Source organism: Colobus angolensis, unplaced genomic scaffold (assembly GCF_000951035.1).
Source record: "Colobus angolensis palliatus isolate OR3802 unplaced genomic scaffold, Cang.pa_1.0 Scaffold315, whole genome shotgun sequence".
Taxonomy (NCBI): domain Eukaryota; kingdom Metazoa; phylum Chordata; class Mammalia; order Primates; family Cercopithecidae; genus Colobus; species Colobus angolensis.
Window position 1 is genome coordinate 1,003,035 of NW_012116433.1, and position 20,654 is coordinate 1,023,688.

General features: G+C 38.2%; 1 protein-coding gene across 1 annotated transcript in view; it reads left to right on the top strand.

Annotated features, from left to right (window-relative positions):
* The window catches only part of CEP350 (centrosomal protein 350kDa), a 135,896-nt gene that overhangs the window by 113,094 nt on the left and 2,148 nt on the right, over positions 1 to 20,654 (top strand). The window contains exons 32-37 of the mRNA XM_011951138.1: positions 393 to 475; positions 2,161 to 4,169; positions 5,084 to 5,491; positions 5,588 to 5,734; positions 8,401 to 8,523; positions 20,224 to 20,422. Coding sequence (XP_011806528.1) covers positions 393 to 475; positions 2,161 to 4,169; positions 5,084 to 5,491; positions 5,588 to 5,734; positions 8,401 to 8,523; positions 20,224 to 20,388 — 2,935 coding nt within the window. The 3' untranslated portion in view covers positions 20,389 to 20,422. The remainder of the gene's footprint in view (positions 1 to 392; positions 476 to 2,160; positions 4,170 to 5,083; positions 5,492 to 5,587; positions 5,735 to 8,400; positions 8,524 to 20,223; positions 20,423 to 20,654) is intronic.

A 20,654-nucleotide genomic window follows, 5' to 3' on the forward strand; every position in this document is an offset into this window, starting at 1 on the left:
GTAGCCTCTTCTGTTATCTATAAAGAACAAGAGAGGACAGTAATATGGGGTGGTTTGAGCAAATAGCTTTGAACAAATGGGAGAGAGACAACTTTTCATCCTGCAGACAGAAGGAAAGGCAGTTAGGATGGCTGTGAATATGGATAAACTTGTAGGTAAAAGTTTGAAGGTAAAGTTCATGCCTGATGGCCTCTGTTTTTGTCATCTAGTGACAAAGGCAAGCTCATTTAGTGAGAGTGATGAGAATTAGAAATAGGCTTGATGAAAGTGGCATAGATTGACATACCTACTGTGGAGAAGAGGAAAGAAGCAGTTGTCTAAGAATGTCTGCTTTTTGTTACCAGTTATTATAGTAATATATTTATTTCTGCTCATTAATTTTGACACGTCAGATCTGAAACGGCAAAGAATTGGAAATCACTGACAGACTCAGAACGTTCTAGAGGATCCCTGGAGTCTATTGCTGAACATGTTGGTATGTAACTAGAAAAAATAATTAACTTGTAGCTACATAGTCTAAGGATTTATGCAGAGGCCTACAAAATTCTACCGCTATACTTTTTTATTAAAAAGTGAATTTCTTAATTACATTATTTAACATTTTAAAGTTACTTTTATATTTTAAAGTGATTTATTGGCTATGTGTAAATTATATGAATCCTTTTTGTTTGGTTTGGTTTTTTGGGGTATTTTTTTGTTTGAGACAGGATCTCACTCTTATCACCCAAGCTGGAGTGCAATGGCATGATCATAGCTTACTGCAGCCTTGACCTCCTGGGCTCAAGCAATCCTCCCATCCTAGCCTCCCAAGTAACCAGGACCAGGATCACAGGCACATGCCACCACACCCAGCTCATCTTTTTTTTTTTTTTAAGAGATAGGTGTCTCACCATTGTTGCCCAGGCTGGTCTCGAACTTTTGGGCTCAAGTCCTCCCACCTCAGCCTGGTTGAAAATTACCAGCACTTCAGCCAAAGTGCCGAGATTACAGGCATGAGCCACCACACTCAGCTGAATCAGTCTTTATTGTTCAAAATTTATTAGAAAAACTGAAGCATAATGATTAAATAGCTGAGTATATCATCAGCATCTCTAAATTTCCCCTAACCAGATTTTTTATCTGGTTATGTATATTTTCAGCCTAACTGTTTCTCAGGTAAATAGCTCTACACATTTTTTCAGTTTAACCAAAAGAAAGTTAATTATTGAAAATAAAATGTAGGCTAGGCGCAGCGGCTCACGCCTATAATCCCCACACTTTGAGAGGCTGAAGTAGGCAGATCACTTGAGCTCAGGAGTTTGAGACCAGCCTGGGCAGTCTGGTGAAACTCCATCTCTATAAAAAATACAAAATTAGCTGGGCATGGTGGTGCACACCTATAGTCCCAGCTGTTTGTGGGGCTGAGGCAGGAAGATTGCTTACACCCAAGAAGTTGAGTCTACAGTGAGTTGTGATCAGCCACTGCACTCCAGCTTGGGTGACAAAGTGAGGCACTATCTCAAAAAAATAAAATGCAATTCAGTGAGAAAATAAAACTGAGGCTCAAAGAAACATCAGTGACAAAACAGAGATTTGGCTAGGCACAGTGGCTCGTGCCTATAATCCCAGGTACTTAGGAGGCTGAGGCTAGGGATTGCTTGAGCCCAGGTTCAAGGCTACACAGAGCTGTGACCACTGCACTCCAGCTTAGGTGACAGAGCAAGATTCTTGCTCTTAAAAAAAAAAAAAAAAAAAAAAATTTGAATTTAAAACTTTACTTCCTAGGAAAATGTATTCTTTTAGAAGTATATATGGAAGTCTGTTTCTCCTTCACTAGTTTCCTGTTTGTAATTACCATCATACAGTTCTATTTTTGCATGATTTGAGGATGAATGTGCAAAGCAATGGCTCCATCAACTTAGATATATTTTTCTTCACTTTATAAGTTAAGACAATGCTTAAGAAATTATTCCAAACTTTAGAATTTTAAGAAATTTTAAATGTTGATACAGATGATATTCTCTTAAAAGAAAAACTTATAAAGTAGCCAAAACAGGTCATATTTATTGACTAGAGGATTTTTTTTTCCACTAAAATTTGGTTTTTCTCTAAACTTTGGTTCACAAAATTGAAAGATTGTGATTAAATCATTTTGATGTGGTGATTTGTTTTTTCTTTAAGATGCTTCACTGTCAGATTCTGAGAGATCCGTATCAGAAAGGTCTTTATCTGCATATGCAAAGAGAGTAAATGAATGGGACAGTCGAACAGAAGATTTTCAGACCCCATCTCCAGTTCTCAAATCATCAAGGAAAATCAGGGAAGAATCTGGAGATTCTCTAGAAAATGTACCTGCATTACATCTTCTCAAAGAATTAAATGCTGCTAGTAGAATTCTTGATGTGTCAGATGGCAAGGTTGAAGAATCTAGTAAAAAATCAGAAATACAAGAAATAGAATACACAAAATTGAAGAAGAGTAAGACTGAAGATGAAGATGCCTTTTCTAAAGAAGGTAAATCTGATGTCTTACTGAAATTAGTCCTAGAACAGGGAGACTCATCTGAAATTCTTTCAAAGAAAGATCTTCCTTTGGATTCTGAAAATGTTCAGAAAGACCTAGTTGAATTAGCTATTGAAAATCTCCATAAAAGTGAGGAAATGTTGAAAGAGAGACAGTCAGATCAAGATGTGAATCATAGTCCAAACATCCAATCAGGAAAAGACATTCATGAACAAAAGAACACAAAGGAGAAAGATTTGTCTTGGTCAGAACATCTTTTTGCTCCTAAAGAGATACCATACTCTGAAGATTTTGAAGTGTCTTCTTTCAAGAAAGAAATTTCAGCTGAATTATACAAAGATGATTTTGAGGTGTCATCTTTGCTGTCACTCAGGAAAGACTCTCAGTCTTGCAGAGATAAGCCACAGCCAATGAGGAGCTCCACAAGTGGAGCCACTAGCTTTGGTGGTAATGAGGAAATCAGTGAGTGCCTAAGTGAGAAAAGCCTTTCTATCCATAGCAGTGTTCACTCTGACAGGCTGTTGGAACTCAAGTCCCCTACTGAGCTGATGAAAAATAAGGAGCGCAGCGATGTGGAGCATGAACAGCAAGTTATTGAATCCCCTTCCTTGGCTTCAGTTCCTACTGCAGATGAGTTATTTGATTTCCACATTGGTGATAGGGTGTTGATTGGAAATGTTCAGCCAGGAATTCTTCGATTCAAAGGTGAGACTAGTTTTGCTAAAGGATTTTGGGCGGGAGTGGAGTTAGATAAACCTGAAGGAAATAACAATGGAACATATGATGGCATTGCATATTTTGAGTGCAAAGAAAAGCATGGTATTTTTGCTCCTCCTCAAAAAATATCTCACATTCCAGAAAATTTTGATGACTATGTAGACATTAATGAAGATGAAGACTCTTACTCAGATGAACAATATCAGTACTATAATCAAGAGCAAAATGATACAGAGGGTCCAAAAGACAGAGAAAAGGATGCCAGTGAATATTTTTATGAGAAATCCCTACCTAGTGTGAATGATATAGAAGCCTCAGTTAATAGAAATAGAAGCCTTAAAATAGAAACAGACAATGTACAGGACATTTCTGGGGTACTTGAAGCCCATGTTCACCAGCAGTCTTCAGTGGATTCACAGATTTCTTCAAAGGAAAACAAAGACCTCATTTCTGATGCCATAGAAAAGGTTTCCATTGCTGCAGAAGATGATACTTTAGACAATACCTTTTCTGAAGAATTGCAGAAGCAACAGCAGTTTACAGAACAGGAAGACAACCTATATGCTAAAACTTCAGAAAAGCTTTCTACACCACTTCTGGATCTTTTAACAAGAGAAAAAAACCAGCTGGAAGCCCAACTGAAGTCATCACTGAATGAGGAAAAAAAGTCAAAAGAACAACTGGAAACAATCAGCTTACTGACAGATAGTTTACTAAAAGTCTTTGTAAAGGACACAGTCAATCAACTACAACAAATCAAAAAAACCCGAGATGAGAAAATCCAGCTTAGCAATCAGGAGCTTCTTGGTGATGACCAAAAGAAAGTAACACCCCAAGACCTATCCCAAAATGTTGAGGAACAGTCACCAAGTGTTTCAAGTTGCTTCTTAAGGTCTGAATTGGAAGATGAGAAAGAAGAGATTTCCTCTCCAGATATGTGTCCCAGACCGGTGAGTATTTCATCTAGAAAAAGTATCAGTATACCTTTTGACACTTTTAACAAGGCAACTTACCTTGCCTATATAGTACATCTTAATTCTGTAACTCCTGATAGGTTTTTTTTTCCTTGACTTGTTGTTTATTAGAGAAGGATCACTATACAAGTTTTTAAAGGCCTTGTAGCTGTTTTTCCTGGCTGAAGTGTAATTGTCCTCTATTATGTCATGAGTAGTCAATATAGGGTTGTCACAAGCACTGGCAGGTTTTGGGGAACTAAAATATCCATTTAAACTGCTTAGTTGACAACCCCTGTACTGTCCTCAAATTACATTTCCTTCCAGATTCACTGAACAAATTCATTCCATGGAGTTTTCCAGTGGTTCACCACCCAATTCTTTTTTGCCTGTGAAATTGTTTGTTTACATATCTACTCAGTCATGGTTGGCCTGCAGAGGTTAGCAGTTGTGATGTTGATTCTGGTAAAATGAAATATCCACTATGACATGCACTCAGACCATCAGCTTGTTTATGTTGCCCATGGACAGTTGAGCAAAAGTAATGACTTTGAGTAACTTGAGCCAGATGGTCACCAGAGGTGAGAAATTTTATATCCCATTTCCATATCCCATAGATGGACAGTTGTTTAGAAACAGAATAATGATAATACAAAAAGCGGGGAGAGCCCTAATCAATAAGCATTTTATAAAAATTCAATTATATGTAAGGTTTATATAAGTAGAATTGAGGGAACAGGATAACTTTTTCTTAAGATTGTTTATTAGTAGCCACCATATTGTTTTTTATTCTGCTTACTTACAGAGAAATATTAAATATATAAATAGTACATTTACTCTGTCTTTATTAAAATGAAAAATGATATGAGGTCCCTAAATGGTGCTCTGTTTGAATGGTTCCATTTCTGTAGGAGAGCCCAGTATTTGGTGCCAGTGGGCAGGAAGAACTTGCTAAGAGACTTGCTGAACTTGAGCTCAGCCGGGAGTTCCTGAGCACGTTAGGAGATGATCAAGACTGGTTTGATGAAGACTTTGGTTTGAGCTCTTCTCACAAGATCCAAAAAAATAAGGCAGAAGCAACCATTGTACCTCTAATGGCAGAATCTAAAAGAGTAACCCAACAACCATGTGAAACATTATTGGCAGTCCCCCATACTGCAGAGGAAGTAGAGATTCTTGTACATAATGCAGCAGAAGAACTTTGGAAATGGAAAGAATTAGGCCATGATCTTCACAGCATCAGTATTCCTACAAAACTGCTTGGCTGTGCCAGTAAAGGTCTAGATATAGAAAGCACTAGCAAAAGGGTCTACAAACAGGTAGGTAAAATAAAAGGGTAATTTTAGTTTTTAAACTTCTTTCCCATTGTCTGAAATTTGATTCTTAGCCATTTTGTTTTGTTTTTCTTTATCAAGGCGGTTTTTGATTTAACAAAAGAGATTTTTGAGGAAATATTTGCTGAGGATCCCAACTTAAATCAGCCTGTTTGGATGAAGCCATGTAGAATCAACTCTAGTTATTTCCGACGAGTGAAAAATCCAAATAACCTTGATGAAATCAAGGTAAACTGCAAACTATAAAGTGTCTTCTTTTTTGACTTGCTGTTCATTTACACATATCTATAAATGTTGTAAAAGCAGGTGCTCTTCTGTATTATTAACCTTTGTGTCTTCAGGACCTGTTCCATAGCGGGTATTCAATAAAGATTTGTTGACTCACTGAATCCATGAACAGTGGAAAGATTGGAATGAGTGAAAGGGCTGAATCCTCAAGTTTGTGCAAAAAAAAAAAAAAAATTTACCAGTCATTTTCTCTATATACGTAATTATAATATTTAAGAAAAATTAGGAAATACCTAGGGAGATAAATTATTGCAACTCATAGGAGTTTTAGGTAAGTTTGGGGGGCTTTAGAGATGGGTATAATGTTCTAAAAGTACATGTGAATACATGTCATATATATGTCTTTTCGGTATGCCAGCCCTGGACGCATAGGTGTTACTTCTCTATCTTTGACTTTGGAGGTTTCAAATTGGTAATGTGGTTTTGAACTATGTAGGATAATAATATAATACATAAAAATATTTATTTTGTTATCTAAGAAACCGTTGTAGACCCTTGCCCAGAAGCTACAAGGACTGTGAATTTTAAAGTCACATTGGTGGCAATCTGTTCTGCATAGTCACGTTTCCTTACAGCAAAGGTTATATTTCCAGAGCAGTGATTCTCAACTTTTAATGTGCATGTGAATGATCTGAGGATCTTGTTAAAATGGAGATTCTGATTTAGTAGGTCTGGAGTAGGACCTGAAATTCTGCATTTCCAACAAGCTCTCAAGTCATGCTGGTCCTGCTGGTCCCAGGACCACTCTGAGTAACAAAGCTTTAAAGTTGTATTTCCCAAACTTACTTGATCACAGAAAGCCTTTAAAAATATTTTATACTGATAGAACACCGACAGATATTTGTGAGATGGGATGTATGCTTACCTCGGGGGTTGGCAAACTATGGCCCCTGAGCCAAATCCAGGCCCTTGTATGTTTTTATAAATAAAGTTTTGTTGGACCGCAGCCATACCTATTTGTTTACATGTTATATATGGCTGCTTTTCTGCTACAACAGTGGAATTGAATAGTTGTGACAAAGACCACATGGCCCACAAAGCCTAAAATATTTACAGTCTGATGTTTTACAGAAAAAGTTGGCCAGCCCCTGGCTTAAAGTAAGTAGCTTTTTAAAAACACACTATATACTCCATTCCTTCTACCCTTCCACAATTGATAAATGCTTGAATGCTATGTGTGTCTGTGAACAGGTAGGGAGTGATGGAATTTGCGGGCACATTGGTACTTTGAGAATCTTTCCAGGTGATTCTGATTCATAAATGTATCCCTTCCCCTGTTAAGAACATTGTTTTTTTAACAGAACAACCATAAAAGTAACAAAATAAATTATTAATAACATTAAGTTGAGGTAAGACAAGATACATAATATATACCAACAATCAGACTACATGCATCAATATAGCATACAATAAATGCCCACAAATTTTAGTATTGACATAGCATTTTGTAAAGTTTTTAAGGGTGATAGTGTAAATATTGTTAGCGGTAAAATTATTATGCTTCTCATACTGAAGTGTTCATATTTTTTAATTAACATATTTGAGTTTTGGTGCTTCAAAATAAACTATCCCAGATAAAGTCTTTGCTTTTCTGACATTACATTGTCCCCAAAAATTTCTTTGAGATTTTTCCAATTCAGAGATTTATTTTATGCTTTCTTTAGTAGTTTTGCCAGCTTGAAGTTAGCTAATGGTAGGTTTTTTTGTTTTTTTTTTGTTTTGTTTTGTTTTGTTTTGTTTTTGAGATGGCATTTCACTCTTGCTGCCCAGGCTGGAGTACAGTGGCGTGCTCTCAGCTCACTGCAACCTCCACCTCCTAGGTTCAAGCGATTCTTCTGCCTCAGCCTCCCGAGTAGCTGGGATTACAGGCATGCACTACCCCACCCAGCTAATTTTGTATTTTTAGTAGAGACGGGGTTTCTCTATGTTGGTCAGGCTGGTCTTGATCTCCCGACCTCAGGTGATCCACCGCCTCGGTCTTTCAAAGTGCTGGGATTACAGGCATGAGCCACCGCACCCAGCATGGTAGTTCTTAAGTAAACTCTAAAGTAATTTTTCTTTGCAGATTAATCAGCGGGTTTTACTTTGTTGTTGTTGTGATTTTGAGACAAGATCTCACTTTCTCACCTAGGCTGGAGTGCAGTGGTGCAATCTCAGCTCACTGCAGTCTGGACTTCCTGGGCTCAATCAATTCTCCCACCTCACCCTCCTGAGTAGCCAGAACTACAGTCATGTACCATCATGCCCAGCTAATTTTATATATATTTTTTTAGAGATGAGGTCTCTCACTATGTTGCTTAGGCTGGTCTCAAACTCTTGGGCTCAAGTGATTCTCCTGCCTTGGCATTACAGAGTGCTGGGATTACAGACGTGAGTCACCGTGCCCAGCTAGGTTTTACTTTTATGTTTCGTAAGTGAATAAAGTCTCAGCATTTGGGATGCTTTTCCCTTCAAATTGCTATGTGGAACTGTTAAGTGGAAGAAATTTGTATGATATTTTATTGTAAAGATTATATTCTTAGCACGAATCTGTTTACTGCATTGTAAACACATGAAACTCAGGAATTCTATTGTTTGTGTTTCGTGTATTTGTCTTATTTCCACAGAGCTTCATAGCAAGTGAAGTACTCAAGTTGTTCAGTCTTAAAAAGGAGCCAAACCACAAAACAGATTGGCAGAAAATGATGAAATTTGGAAGAAAGAAAAGAGACCGAGTGGATCATATCCTGGTCAGTGTATACAACCAAACTGTTTTTATTTTGACCATATCTTTTAAACTCAGAAAGTAGTTAGATTCTAAAAGGAAAAGGGATAGAATTATTCTTAAGTCTGTGGTATTAAAATCTTAAAGCCTTTACTTGCTGCATTTCTACCCCTCAGTTTTGTTGATTATTTTCTTTAGTACTCAGTAGATGAACATTTAACTTGATCAGTAGTATTTTATGTAGAACTTGAGAAATTAACTTGAATGGAAGCAAAGTTTAAGGTAGTGAATTGAAAAGAGACCAGTGTGGACTCTGGAGCCAGACTGCCCACGTTTAAATCTTTGTTTTGCCACTTACTTGATGTGTAATCTTGGACAAATTTATCTAACATTTTTATGCAAAGTGAAGGTAACAATAATAGTACTTACCTGATAAAGTTATTAAGAACATTAAATGAGTATATGTGTAAAGCACTTAGAATAGTTCCTCATATATAACTCAGTAAATATTAGCTGTTACCTCATCATCACTATTATCATTATCCAGAACATTCCCTGGATATGATTTATTTGGTTTTGCAATATATTTCTGTAACATTAGAAAAGTGTTTATCAAAAAAAAAAAATTCAGGTTTAACTCTAAACATTTTAATTCTGGACCTTTTATCTTATCTATATTGACATTTATATAATGAAAAAAAGTATAATACTTAAATTTATCACCGTTCTCATGTATGTACCTCTCTAGTGTTTCATTTACTCAGTAATAACTGTACTAGATAACATTTGCTTAGTATTTTATAGTTTATCATTCTTATGCCTTATTTGATTTTTTTTTTTTTTGAGTCTCGCTCTGTCACCCTGGCTGGAGTGCAGTGGCGCAATCTCTGCTCGCTGCAGCCTCTGCCTCCCAGGTTCAAGTGATTCTCGTGCCTCAACCTCCCAGGTAGCTTGGATTACAGGCACCTGCAACCACGTCCAGCTAATTTTTGTATTTTTAGTACAGACGGGGTTTCGCCATGTTGGCCACGCTGGTCTCAAACTCCTGACCACAAGTGATTCGCCTGCCTCGGCCTCCCAAAGTGCTGGGATTACAGGCATGAGCCACTGCGCCTGGTGCCTTATGCCTTATTTGATCCTCACAATAATTAAATGAGGTAGGAAGGACTAATGTTGTTCTTTGTTTTACAAATGAGGAAATTTAGATTCAAAGATATTAAGTGACTTGCCCAGTAAAATAAGAGACAAGATTTTAATCAACTAATTCTTCATAGATCTTCGCATCTCAAGAAAGTGAACTTGTTCTCATATTTCTATCATGTTTTAAAGTCTGAATTGTTATTAATTTCCAAGTTGTTACTTCCTTTACTTCTTAGGAATTAAAGAAAAAAGTACATTAAGAGGCATTCATCTAACTTATCAGCTAAATTGATGATATCCCTTATACATCACCTCTGTGTATACATCGAGTCAAAAATTGTGCTAATTAAGGACTGATGTTACAATAGTAAGCATAACAGACACAGACCCCACCTTCATAGATTTCCAGTTTGATGGCAGAAACTAGCCATTAATATATCATTTACACACAAGTGTGTAATTGTAAGTTAAGCATAAAAATGGAAGAATAGGGAGCTGTTAAAACCACAGGAAGCTGATCTAATGAGGATGGTCAGAGCAGACTTCTCTGAGGAAGTAACATTTGAGCTCAGATCTTAAAGATGAATACATGGCAGCAGTAAGAGAAAATGAGGAGGAAGCAAAAGTGGAAACCCCTGGTAAACCCGTCAGATCTCACGAGACTTACTCACTATCACAAGAATAGCATGGGAAAGACTCCCTGATACAATTACCTCCCCCTGAGTTCCTCCCACACACGTGGGAATTCTGGGAGATACAATTCAAGTTGAGATTGAGGTGAGGACACAGTCAAACCATATCAGTACCTGACAGCAGAGGCTTCCAGTAGGTGCCAAATAGGGTCAGTTAAGCAGAGACATCTCTCTAACAGTTATCAGAAATTCTCAAATACTAAACAAAATATTTGTTTTTCAGGGGTAAGGTTATTATAGTTTGGGTGAGGGGAGTACTGTGCATAAGAATTGAAGCAATTAAGCAACTGGTAAACAACAATAATAAAATATATATTATGTGACTATCCCCTTTGCTGGTTGTAAAATGTTTTTTAGCTTCCTACAGAGAGACCTGACCTATATAACTTTTTGCATGAGCTCATTCTTCTTAATTTGTTTTTAACAAAATGATACTGTCAGCTTCTTGAGCTAATTATTAACAAGAAATGCTAAATGAACTAGTCTCTTCTCCCATGATTAGATTTGGTCAGCCTTGTATTTTCAGATTCTAATGTTTTTACATTTTAGGGGGATTGAGATTTAAAACAATTTTTTTAAATAACACATAAAATTTTTCTCAAACCACATTTTCCCTCTACTCTCATATCACAACAATCATCACCACACAAGAAAACTTCTATGACCATATGTGTGTGGACTTTTCCCCTACACATCAAGCAGTGGACACCAGCTGGGTGTCCTCTGAATCAGTTCTGATACTCTCTACCCAGAGATAGTGTCACATCCCACAGATTGAGTGCTCAGTCCCCAAGACTGCCCCTGTCCCCTCCACACACACATACCAGTTGCAAGTCCAGGCCTCCAGAACTTCTGATGGACCAGCTTCAAGTTGGGGCTCCCACCTTTGGGTTCAATTAATTTTATGGAGCAGCTCACAGAACTCAGGAAACACTTACTTAGGTTTACTGGTTTATTAGGAAGGATATTGCAAAGGATACAGAGACACATAGGGTGGGGTATGGGGAAGGGGCACAGAACTTCCATGCCTTCCCTGGGCTGCCACCCTCCAGGAACCTCCAGGTTTAACTATCCAGAAGCTCCCTGAACTCTTTGCTCTTGGGTTTTTCTGGAAGCTTCATGACATCAGCATTCCTTCCCCCAAGATTGGGTTGGACCCTCTCATGGGAGGGCCTTAAGACCCACAGTCAGAAAGGCAGGGGAACATTAGAATGAAAGGAGGGCAGGCCTGCCACAGAGGCCTAACACCCCTGACATTTATTTATTTATTTATTTTTTGAGACAGTCTTGCTGTTACCTAGGCTGGAATGCAGTGATGCCACCTCGGCTCACTATAACCTCCGCCTCCCAGGTTTAAGTGATTCTCCTGTCTCAGCCTCTGGAGTAGCTGGGATTACAGGCGCATGCCACCGTGCCTGGCTAATTTTTGTATTTTTTGTAGAGACGGGGTTTCACCATGTTGGCCAGGCTGGTCTCAAACTCCTGACCTAAGGTGATCCACCTGTCTTGGCCTCCCAAAGTGCTGGGATTACAGGTGTGAGCCACTGCACCTGGCCAACCCCCCACATTTTAATAAGACTATAACAAGGGCTATGGGAATTATTAGCCATTTTTTAAGTTTTTACTAAAAGAACGAGCTTATTTTGCTCTATGATTTTGTTACACTTTTCACCCGTTACTGGTTTTCTAAGTCTTTTACATGTTTAATTATGAAATATTTTTAAAGTATAAAAAAGAGTAGAAAATAATATAGAGTGCATTGTTTCTGCATCCTTGTCCTTCATTCCTAGCTCGGTTGCATCTACCTAAAGTACACACTTAGTATTCCATTAACTTCAGGCCTTTAATGTAAACTCTCAGTCTTTGTTTAAAAATGTCTGTATTTCAGCTCTTTCTTTTGAGTTATATTTTAGCTCTATATAAAATTTTAAGTTGATAGCTCTTTTTACTTAAGCAGTTTGAAGATATTTCATTGTAATTTTGAAGCAGCATCGTTTTCTGGGGTGAATACCCAGGGTTCGTCATGTCGAGCTGAGAAAATTAACGACACACACACACATACATGAAGTGGGTTAAGGAGTGGAAAGTTTAATAGACAGAAGAAATGCGAGAGGAGAGCATCTCTCTCTCTTATGAAAGAGAGGTGTTCCGAAAAAGGAAAAGTGGTGGACCACAGCAGATTTTACAGGCAGGCTTCAAGAGGTGGTGTCTGATTTACATGGGGCCTACAGATTGGTTCTACCAGGTGTGATGTTCAGTGTGCGGGAAAGACTGGTCACCCCACCCTAATCTTATTAGGCAAATGGATTTTCTACTTGGCCAGTGCCATCTTGCCTGCTCCTTACTGTACACGTGGCAAAAAGAAGAGAAGATGGAGCCGCCATTTTGAATATGCCTATTCCACGGGTGGTTTTTTCTGTTGTCACAACTGCTGGCATTCGCTTGTGCAGCTTCCAGCTTGCTTGTCTATGTCTGCAGCTTGATTTTACAGGCTGTTCTTCATTAGAAAAGAAACTGATTTTGGGGCTGCTTTTCATTAAAAGGAAAACCTTACCAAGGACTTCCTTACCCTATCTGCTTAAGTAATTTCTTTTTTAACTTTTATATCATTCTGACCTCTCTTGTTGCTTTTGAGAAGTCTGCTGACAGTTCTTTATGGAGAATTGGTCTCTTCTGTTTTCCATTTAAGGTTGTGTGTGTGTGTATTTCTTCTCTAATTTTTCTGGATATGTCTAAATGTGGATTTGTTTTTATTCTGCTTTAGACTCATTGTGCTTATTGAATCTATAGATTCATATCTTTACTCAGTTCTGGAAATTTCTCAGCTATTGTCTTTTAAAAGATTGCTTCTTCCCAACTTACCCAATTCTCTGTGAAACTTCTTTAGACATCTTTGGCCTTATTCTCTTTCCATGGTTCTTAACTCCTCCCCTGGGTAGTCACAGCACTTGCCCCTCTTTTAAATCACTATTTGTTACTTAGGATTTTCCCTCCTTTCTCAAAATTTCTTTATACATTACAAATGTTTATGTTATATCTTATCTAATACGTCTACATATTTATATGAGGACTTTTTTGGCATTATCTTACTTCACCATTTTTGCTGAAACTGAATCTTGACAGCTGTAGTTTTCTTGTAGAGTTGTTTTTTGATACACTCCAAGAGTTTTTCCAATTTTATCTGTAATTAATATTTGGATATTATAGTTCAAAAGAGCAGGAGAAGACAGTGGTTAATATTTTAGACAACACAATACTGTAGATAAAAGGAAGTCATCTTTTCCTATAAAATTGATGTTTTTTATTGTTTTTCTAGAGTTTTGACTATTGGGAATTTTGCTTAGGATCTCTAAAGTTTCTGAAACTTCCTGAGCCTCCTTCAGTATTTTTGCATGTAATAAACCCCAAAGTTCTCTCATGGGGATTATTTTATAAATGGAGAGAATGGCATATAACAAGCAAGGTCTCTGGAATCAGACAGCTTGTAAGTGTCCAGTCTTGTCTTTACCACTTATTAACAATGTGACTTTGGGTGAGTTCTCTCACCTCTCTGTCTTTCTCAGTCTCCCCCTCTTTAAAGTAGCAACCTCATAGAGTTGGGATGATTAACCGAGATCTAATATGTATTAAGTGGCATATAAGAAGCTCTCAAAAATATTAGATATTATTAATGTAATTATTTTCATTGATACACAGTAGTTTTCTCCATGCACTTAAAGCTATTTCAGATGTAGCATTTTTAATCTGCCACCTGATACAGCATTCTTGAAGGCAAAAGCACTTGGACTAATAATAAGCATAGACCGTCACCTCCCCTGCATTACGCATTTTCTCTACTGAATCTTTTCCGTTAGCATACAAACTGCATATTTCTTTAAAGCTAAAATAACTCTCTTGTCATCACTTTCCCCTCCAATTTTCTCTTTACAATAAAACTCCTTTAACATGTCCATTTTTACTCTCCCTAATCTGTCTTTCTCTTATGGAACCAACTCCAGTCAAGCTTTTACCTCATCCATGCCACCAAAACTGCTTGGATTGATGAACCCAGTGGGAAATCTCACTTCCTGTGTTCCTTGACCCATCGGCAGCATTCAGCACAGTTGATCCCTCCCTTTTCCTTGAAACCTGGCTTTCTGCTCCCTCACTGGCTGCTGCTCCTCGGTCTCCTTTGTTGGTTCATCCTCACCTTGAAACATTGATGTGCTCCTGGAATCAGCCCACGGACCTCTTCTTTGTCTACACACCTTCTCAGTCTCATGGCTTTGACTACGATCTGTATGTTCACCACTCCCAGATTCATATCTCCAGCCTAGGATTCTTGCTTAACTCTAGATGCATATAGCCATTTGCCTACTCAGTATCTGCGTTTGGATGTCTATTAGACATCTCAAATTTCACATGTTCAAAACAACTTCTGAGAATTACGTTAGCTCTGGGTTTGTCATGTATGGCCTTTCTACTGAGGTATATTTCCTCTATACCAATCTGTTGAGAGTTTTATCATGAAAGGGTATCAAAGGCTTTTTCTGCATTTATTTAAATGATCCTCTGATTTTTATCCTTCATTTTGTTAATATGGTGTGTCATATTTATTGATTGTGTATGCAGTAAATCCTACTTGATCGTGGTGATTCTTTTATCAAAATCTTAATTACCCCATTTTAAAATATTTGTAACATGATGAACTATCTTACTAAACATTTCATAATAAACAGTTGCTTCTTCCAATTTAAGAAAATGTATATTTTAGCTGTTGCTTGGACTGAGATGTCCCTAATCAATCTAACTATATTTGTGTCTTCAGGCATTATTTCAGGTGAATAAAATGCAAATAATTTTTTAGACATAAAGGCCTCTGTTAGCCAAACAAGAAGAGAAATCTTTCTTTCACCTCTAGTTCTCATTCACTGCCCTTTTTTTCTTTCACAAAGGCATTGATTAATTTATATCTTAGGTTAGCTAAGAATTCGAGCTATTTTTAGCAGTGCATTCTCAAAGTATAGATGCTGTGGAATGAGTAGCAAGTAAGTAGAGCACTGTTTGTATAACCTTTATGTACAGTGGCCTTGAAAAATCTCTGTACTGTAGGTAGAATTGCACCTAAGATGATAAATCTCCTTTATAGCCTGGGAGCTGATAAGAAGGATACTCAGCACTCCTGAGTTCCTCCTGTCTCTGCGTTCTTTCTCATATTAAGCCTAAGTTGGCTTTCACACAATTAATTACAGTTTGCTTCTACAGCTTTGGAGTTTTACGTAACAACTTTAATTTTTTCTACACCCTTTTGAAACAGCTATCATGTTTCACCCGAGTCTTTTCTCCTTATAAAACATTAGTATTGTCTCCTGTTGTCTGATATAGTTTTGAGCCCTTCAACATAACTGTAGCTCTGTCAGTGTCCCTCTTTAAATACAGTGCTCAGAATTAGCTTTATAATGTTTCATGGTTTTGTTTTTACATACAAGGTCTTGTTCTGTCACCCAGGCTGGAGTGCAGTGGCATGATGGTAGCTCACTGCAGCCTTGGACTCCTGAGCTCAAGGGATCCTCCTGCCTCAGTCTTCCAAAGCACTAGGATTATAGGGATGCATCACCACGCCCAGCCTTGTGTATTATTTAATTAGTAGTCATTCAACCTGTTTTTTTCTAGATAGTGTATTTTGATTAGTGCAGTTTATGATCACATTTCTTTTGTTTATTTTTACCTGTATCATACTTAGAGTACTTACAGGAGCTGAGGAAAACCCCAAGACCAACCTGTGCTCAACCTGTGCTTTTGTAGTGCTTTTTTTTTGGACCCTATTACAGAACTTTATTTATTCCTTCATCTTGTTAAATGTGGCCCATTGTTCCAGGCTACCACCACATTTCTTGATTCTTTCTTTGAACGTAGTTATAATATTTCCCAGCTTCATGTCATTTCTAAAATTGATGTACCTGCCTTCATCTAGGTCATTGCTAAAAACAATGAAGTAGAGCTAAAGACAGCCTTTCACTATTCACAAAAATTATCTATTCTGTATGCCAGATACTTATATAGCACCTTCTATTTGGACTGTCCTAGTCACGAGGGAATCATAAATAAAAAGAAACAGCCCTTTAAGAGCTCACAGCCTAGTGGGAAAACAGATACACAGAATATAATTTAGCATGATAATTGCTGTAATGGAATATGAAGAAAATAGAATGGGAGTGCAGAGGAAAAACTCCCTGAGTCTTCAAGGCAGAAACTTCCTTTCGGGTTGAGAGCTGTCCTTTAATCAAAAAGAGTGTAAATTAGCCAGGTGCAGTGGCTCACCTAATCCTAGCACTTTGGGAAGCTGGGGCAGCTGGGTCATCTGAGGTCAGGAGTTTGAGACCAGCCTGGCCAACATGGCAAAACCCTATCTCTCTGAAAATACAAAAATTTGCTGGGCACAGTGGCGCATGCCTGTAATCCCAGCTACTCGGGAGACTGAGGCAGGAGGATCACTTGAACCCGGGAGGCGGAGGTTGCAGTGAGCCAAGATCGCATCACTGCACTCCAGCCTGGGTGACAGAGTGAGACTCCATCTCAAACAAGTGTAAATCCACCTAACTGACCTGTCTCTTTTTTCCCAACTTGTTCACAAGGATACAGTGAAAGACCCTGGCATCTGCTTGCTGAAATTGGGCCACATTCTATTTACTACATTTCTCTATTCCACCAGCCTAATACCCTGTCTCCTCCTCCACTCCCAAAAAACAAAACAAAACAAAAAAACTGTTAGTCTTTTAGATGTAATTAATTAAGCTGTTTATATTTTAAATGTGTTAACTTTTACATATGCATATATATATCTTCAGGAGCAGGATCGGGGAAATGAGTCAAAGAATATAATAAGATCAGAAGAAAAAAAATAGAGGCAAATTTGCAGGCTATGAGATCCCTCAGTTGTTATAGTTGAAGTTCCAAATTAGACTCTGAGCTTTCTAAAGGCCAAAGAGAAATAGAAAAGTTTATGTTCTTTCTGAGTGACAGAGAAATAGTTCCTGTTCTTAAGTAGGAACAAAGCTTTTGCCAACACTGAAATCTTACGTTTTGAGGTTACACCGAGAGAGAGAATAAAAAATGTCATGAGCATATATTTCTACTGCAGGCGCACAAAAGATTTCCTTAATGTTTCCTAAATTTTGTTATCATGGAGGAAATTGCTCAAAGAACAGATAATATTACAGGCCAAGAGAGGCTGTGGAGCATGGCTCACATCTGTAATCCCAGCACTTTGGAAGACCAAGGCAGGCTAGATAGCTTGAGCTTGGGAGGTGGAGGTTACAGTGAGCTGAGATCATGCCACTGTGCTCCAGCCTGGGTGACAGAGTGAGACCCTGTCTAAAAAAAAAAAAAAAAAAGGTGGGAGGGTAAAAAAAAAAAAAAAAAAAGGTGGGAGGGTCTGCAAGAACCGTTATAAAAGGGAATGCTGCACAACTTTGAATAACAAATTCATTGGAGATGTGAAATTTTTTGTGCACACACCTAGACCATCCCTCAGCACAAGTTCAAGAAGTCTTATATTAGGCTGTTTATTATCGTATCCTTCATAAGAGAGGAACACCAATTCCATGGTGGGTTGACAAATACTTCGTAGATACCCATGATTCTGTGGTCAATTAAATATAGGAAACGCTGAGTTAAACAAGTTTCTTTACTGGTGGGCTTCTGTCTCATAGGCTTAAGTACAGTGTAACTCTCCCAGAGGGAGTTCCCCAGAACTTATTTGGCCATAGAACCCTTTTTGGTGGTACATTAGGGAACAGAGGAATGCATGTTTACATATCCCCCAAACAACCTTTCTAAAAGAGAAAGAATGTGGCAGCCACCCTGTTACATATTTGTCAACTCCAGCCAAGGATATATGTTGGACAATACTATTCTTCCCCTCTCTTACTCTCTCAAGCTTCAGGATGATGTAGTCTCTTTTTTGCTAGAGTCTTCTTGTTTCCTCATAAGGCAAACCAGAGTACAAGTTCCCCTGTTCACTTTCTCTGCTTTTTTTTTTTTTTTTTTTTTTTTTGAGATGGAGTCACTCTGTGGCCTAGGCTGGAGTGAAGTGGTACAATCTAGGCTCACTGCAACCTCTGCCTCCCGGGTTCAAGCGATTCTCCTGACTCAGCCTCCTGAGTAGCTGCGATTACAGGCTCACACCACCACACCCGACTAATTTTTGTATTTTTAGTAGAGACAGGGTTTCACCGTGTTGGTCAGGCTGGTCTTGAACTCCTGACCTTGTGATCCACCCGCCTCCGCCTCCCAAAGTGCTAGAAGTACAGGCATGAGCCACCACACCGGCCCACTTTCTATGCTTTTTTAAAGATGAAACTATGATTGGGGCAAGCCAGGAACATGTTGTCACTTGGCTTTTTGCCAAGTAAGACTTCTAGTTAGAGACCCCTGTCACTGCAATTAATTTTGCTGAATTTGTGACTAGATCAGGGTTCACTTCCCTATCTGGCCTCCATCCCGTTCACAATGTTATTTTGTATAGCACATCTAATGTGGTTTTTTTGTTTTTGTTTTGTTTTGTTTTTTAACAGAGTTTCACTCTGTCGCCCAGGCTACAGTGAAGTGGTACAATCTTGGCCCACTGCCACCTCCGCCCCCTGGGTTCAAGCGATTATCCTGCCTCAGCCTCCCTAGTAGCTGGGACTACGGGCACGTGCCACCATGTCTGGCAGATTTTTGTATTTTTAGTAGAGACGGGGTTTTGCCATGTTGACCAGGCTGATCTCGAACTCCTGACCTCAGGTGAACCACCCACGTAGGCCTCCCAAAGTGCTAGGATTACAGGCGTGAGCCACCGCACCCAGCCAATCTAATGTGTTTCTTTTAGAATAAAGTAGGTTTTTTTCCATGTATTATAAACAAGCAATAAATCTGGGGAGGTTATTTCTATTTGATTAGTTTTTATTTACCTAAGAATCCTAAAATGCAAAAAGAGCAAGTATTGTATTAATATAACAGTGATTCGAAAAATAAACAAGCAATATTACATTTGAAAAGTACCGTAAGGATAAATTTATTTATAACAAGTGTTATTCATTTATTATAATACTGCAGAATCACATTCAATATTGTCTTTTAATATATGCATTTTATAATTGTAAATCCATATACAGATGTCCCCTACCTAATGAAGGTTCGACTTAACTGTTTTTTAACATTGCAATGGTATGAAAGCAACACACACTCACTAGAAACAGTACTTCGATTTTTTGAATTTTGATCTTTTCCTGGGCTAGTAATAAGTGGTCTGGGGGCAGCAGCAGTGAGCTGTAGCTCACAGTCGGCCATACCATCATGAGGGTAAACACCGATACTCTCCTGTGGACCGTGATGCAGGTGATTCTGCCCAACTTTAGGCCAATGTACATGTTCTGAGCATGTTTCAGATGGACTAGGCCAAGCTATATGTTTAGTAAGTTAGGTGTATTCACTGCATTTTTGACTTAATGATATTTTCAATTTACAGCGAATTTATTGGACATAACTTCATTGTAAGTAGAGGAACATTTCTGTCTAATATTTTGTGTTCTCCTTCCTTAAATTCCTTATTCCCTTATGGTATGGAATTCCTTATGGAATACATGTTCCCTTACGTTGACATAGACAACATACTGGTAATCTTTAATATCCATGAAATACTCCAATATTGTCAAATGTATTTTTGAAGTCATCTTGATATTATTTGGCAATTGAGGTTTTTTAAAGTTTTTGCAATTTTAAAAGGGGTATTGATGTCATATGAATTACCTTTTTACTCTGGTTTATTTCCTTGGGCTGTATTCCTATGGATAGGACTACAAAGTCAGCAAGTATATTTTCTAGCTTTTGTGTGACAGAATTTTCTAAGTTTGTTGTCTTCTAAATCCTAGGTTCAGGAGCTCCATGAGGAGGAGGCGCAGTGGGTGAACTATGATGAGGATGAATTGTGTGTGAAGATGCAGCTCGCCGACGGGATCTTTGAGACCCTGATCAAAGATACTATTGATGTTCTGAATCAGATCAGTGAAAAGCAGGGGAGAATGCTACTTGTGTGACATCTTGCAAATAAATCGAACACTGAGTGCTAATGTGAGTCCTGGGCCTTTCTGCCTCCTGATGTACACCCCATCGCCATCATAGCAAGAGTGCTTCCGGACCTTGTACTTATTCTTAAAGACTACCAGTATGCAGCTCATAGGACAATGTGGTATATCTGGTATTACAGCCTTTGCCTTTGGAGACTATCCACTGGATTAATTGGTTATTTTCGGTGGGCAGAGTTGCACAGTGTAATTGTATACCTCTCGCTAGCAACCCCACT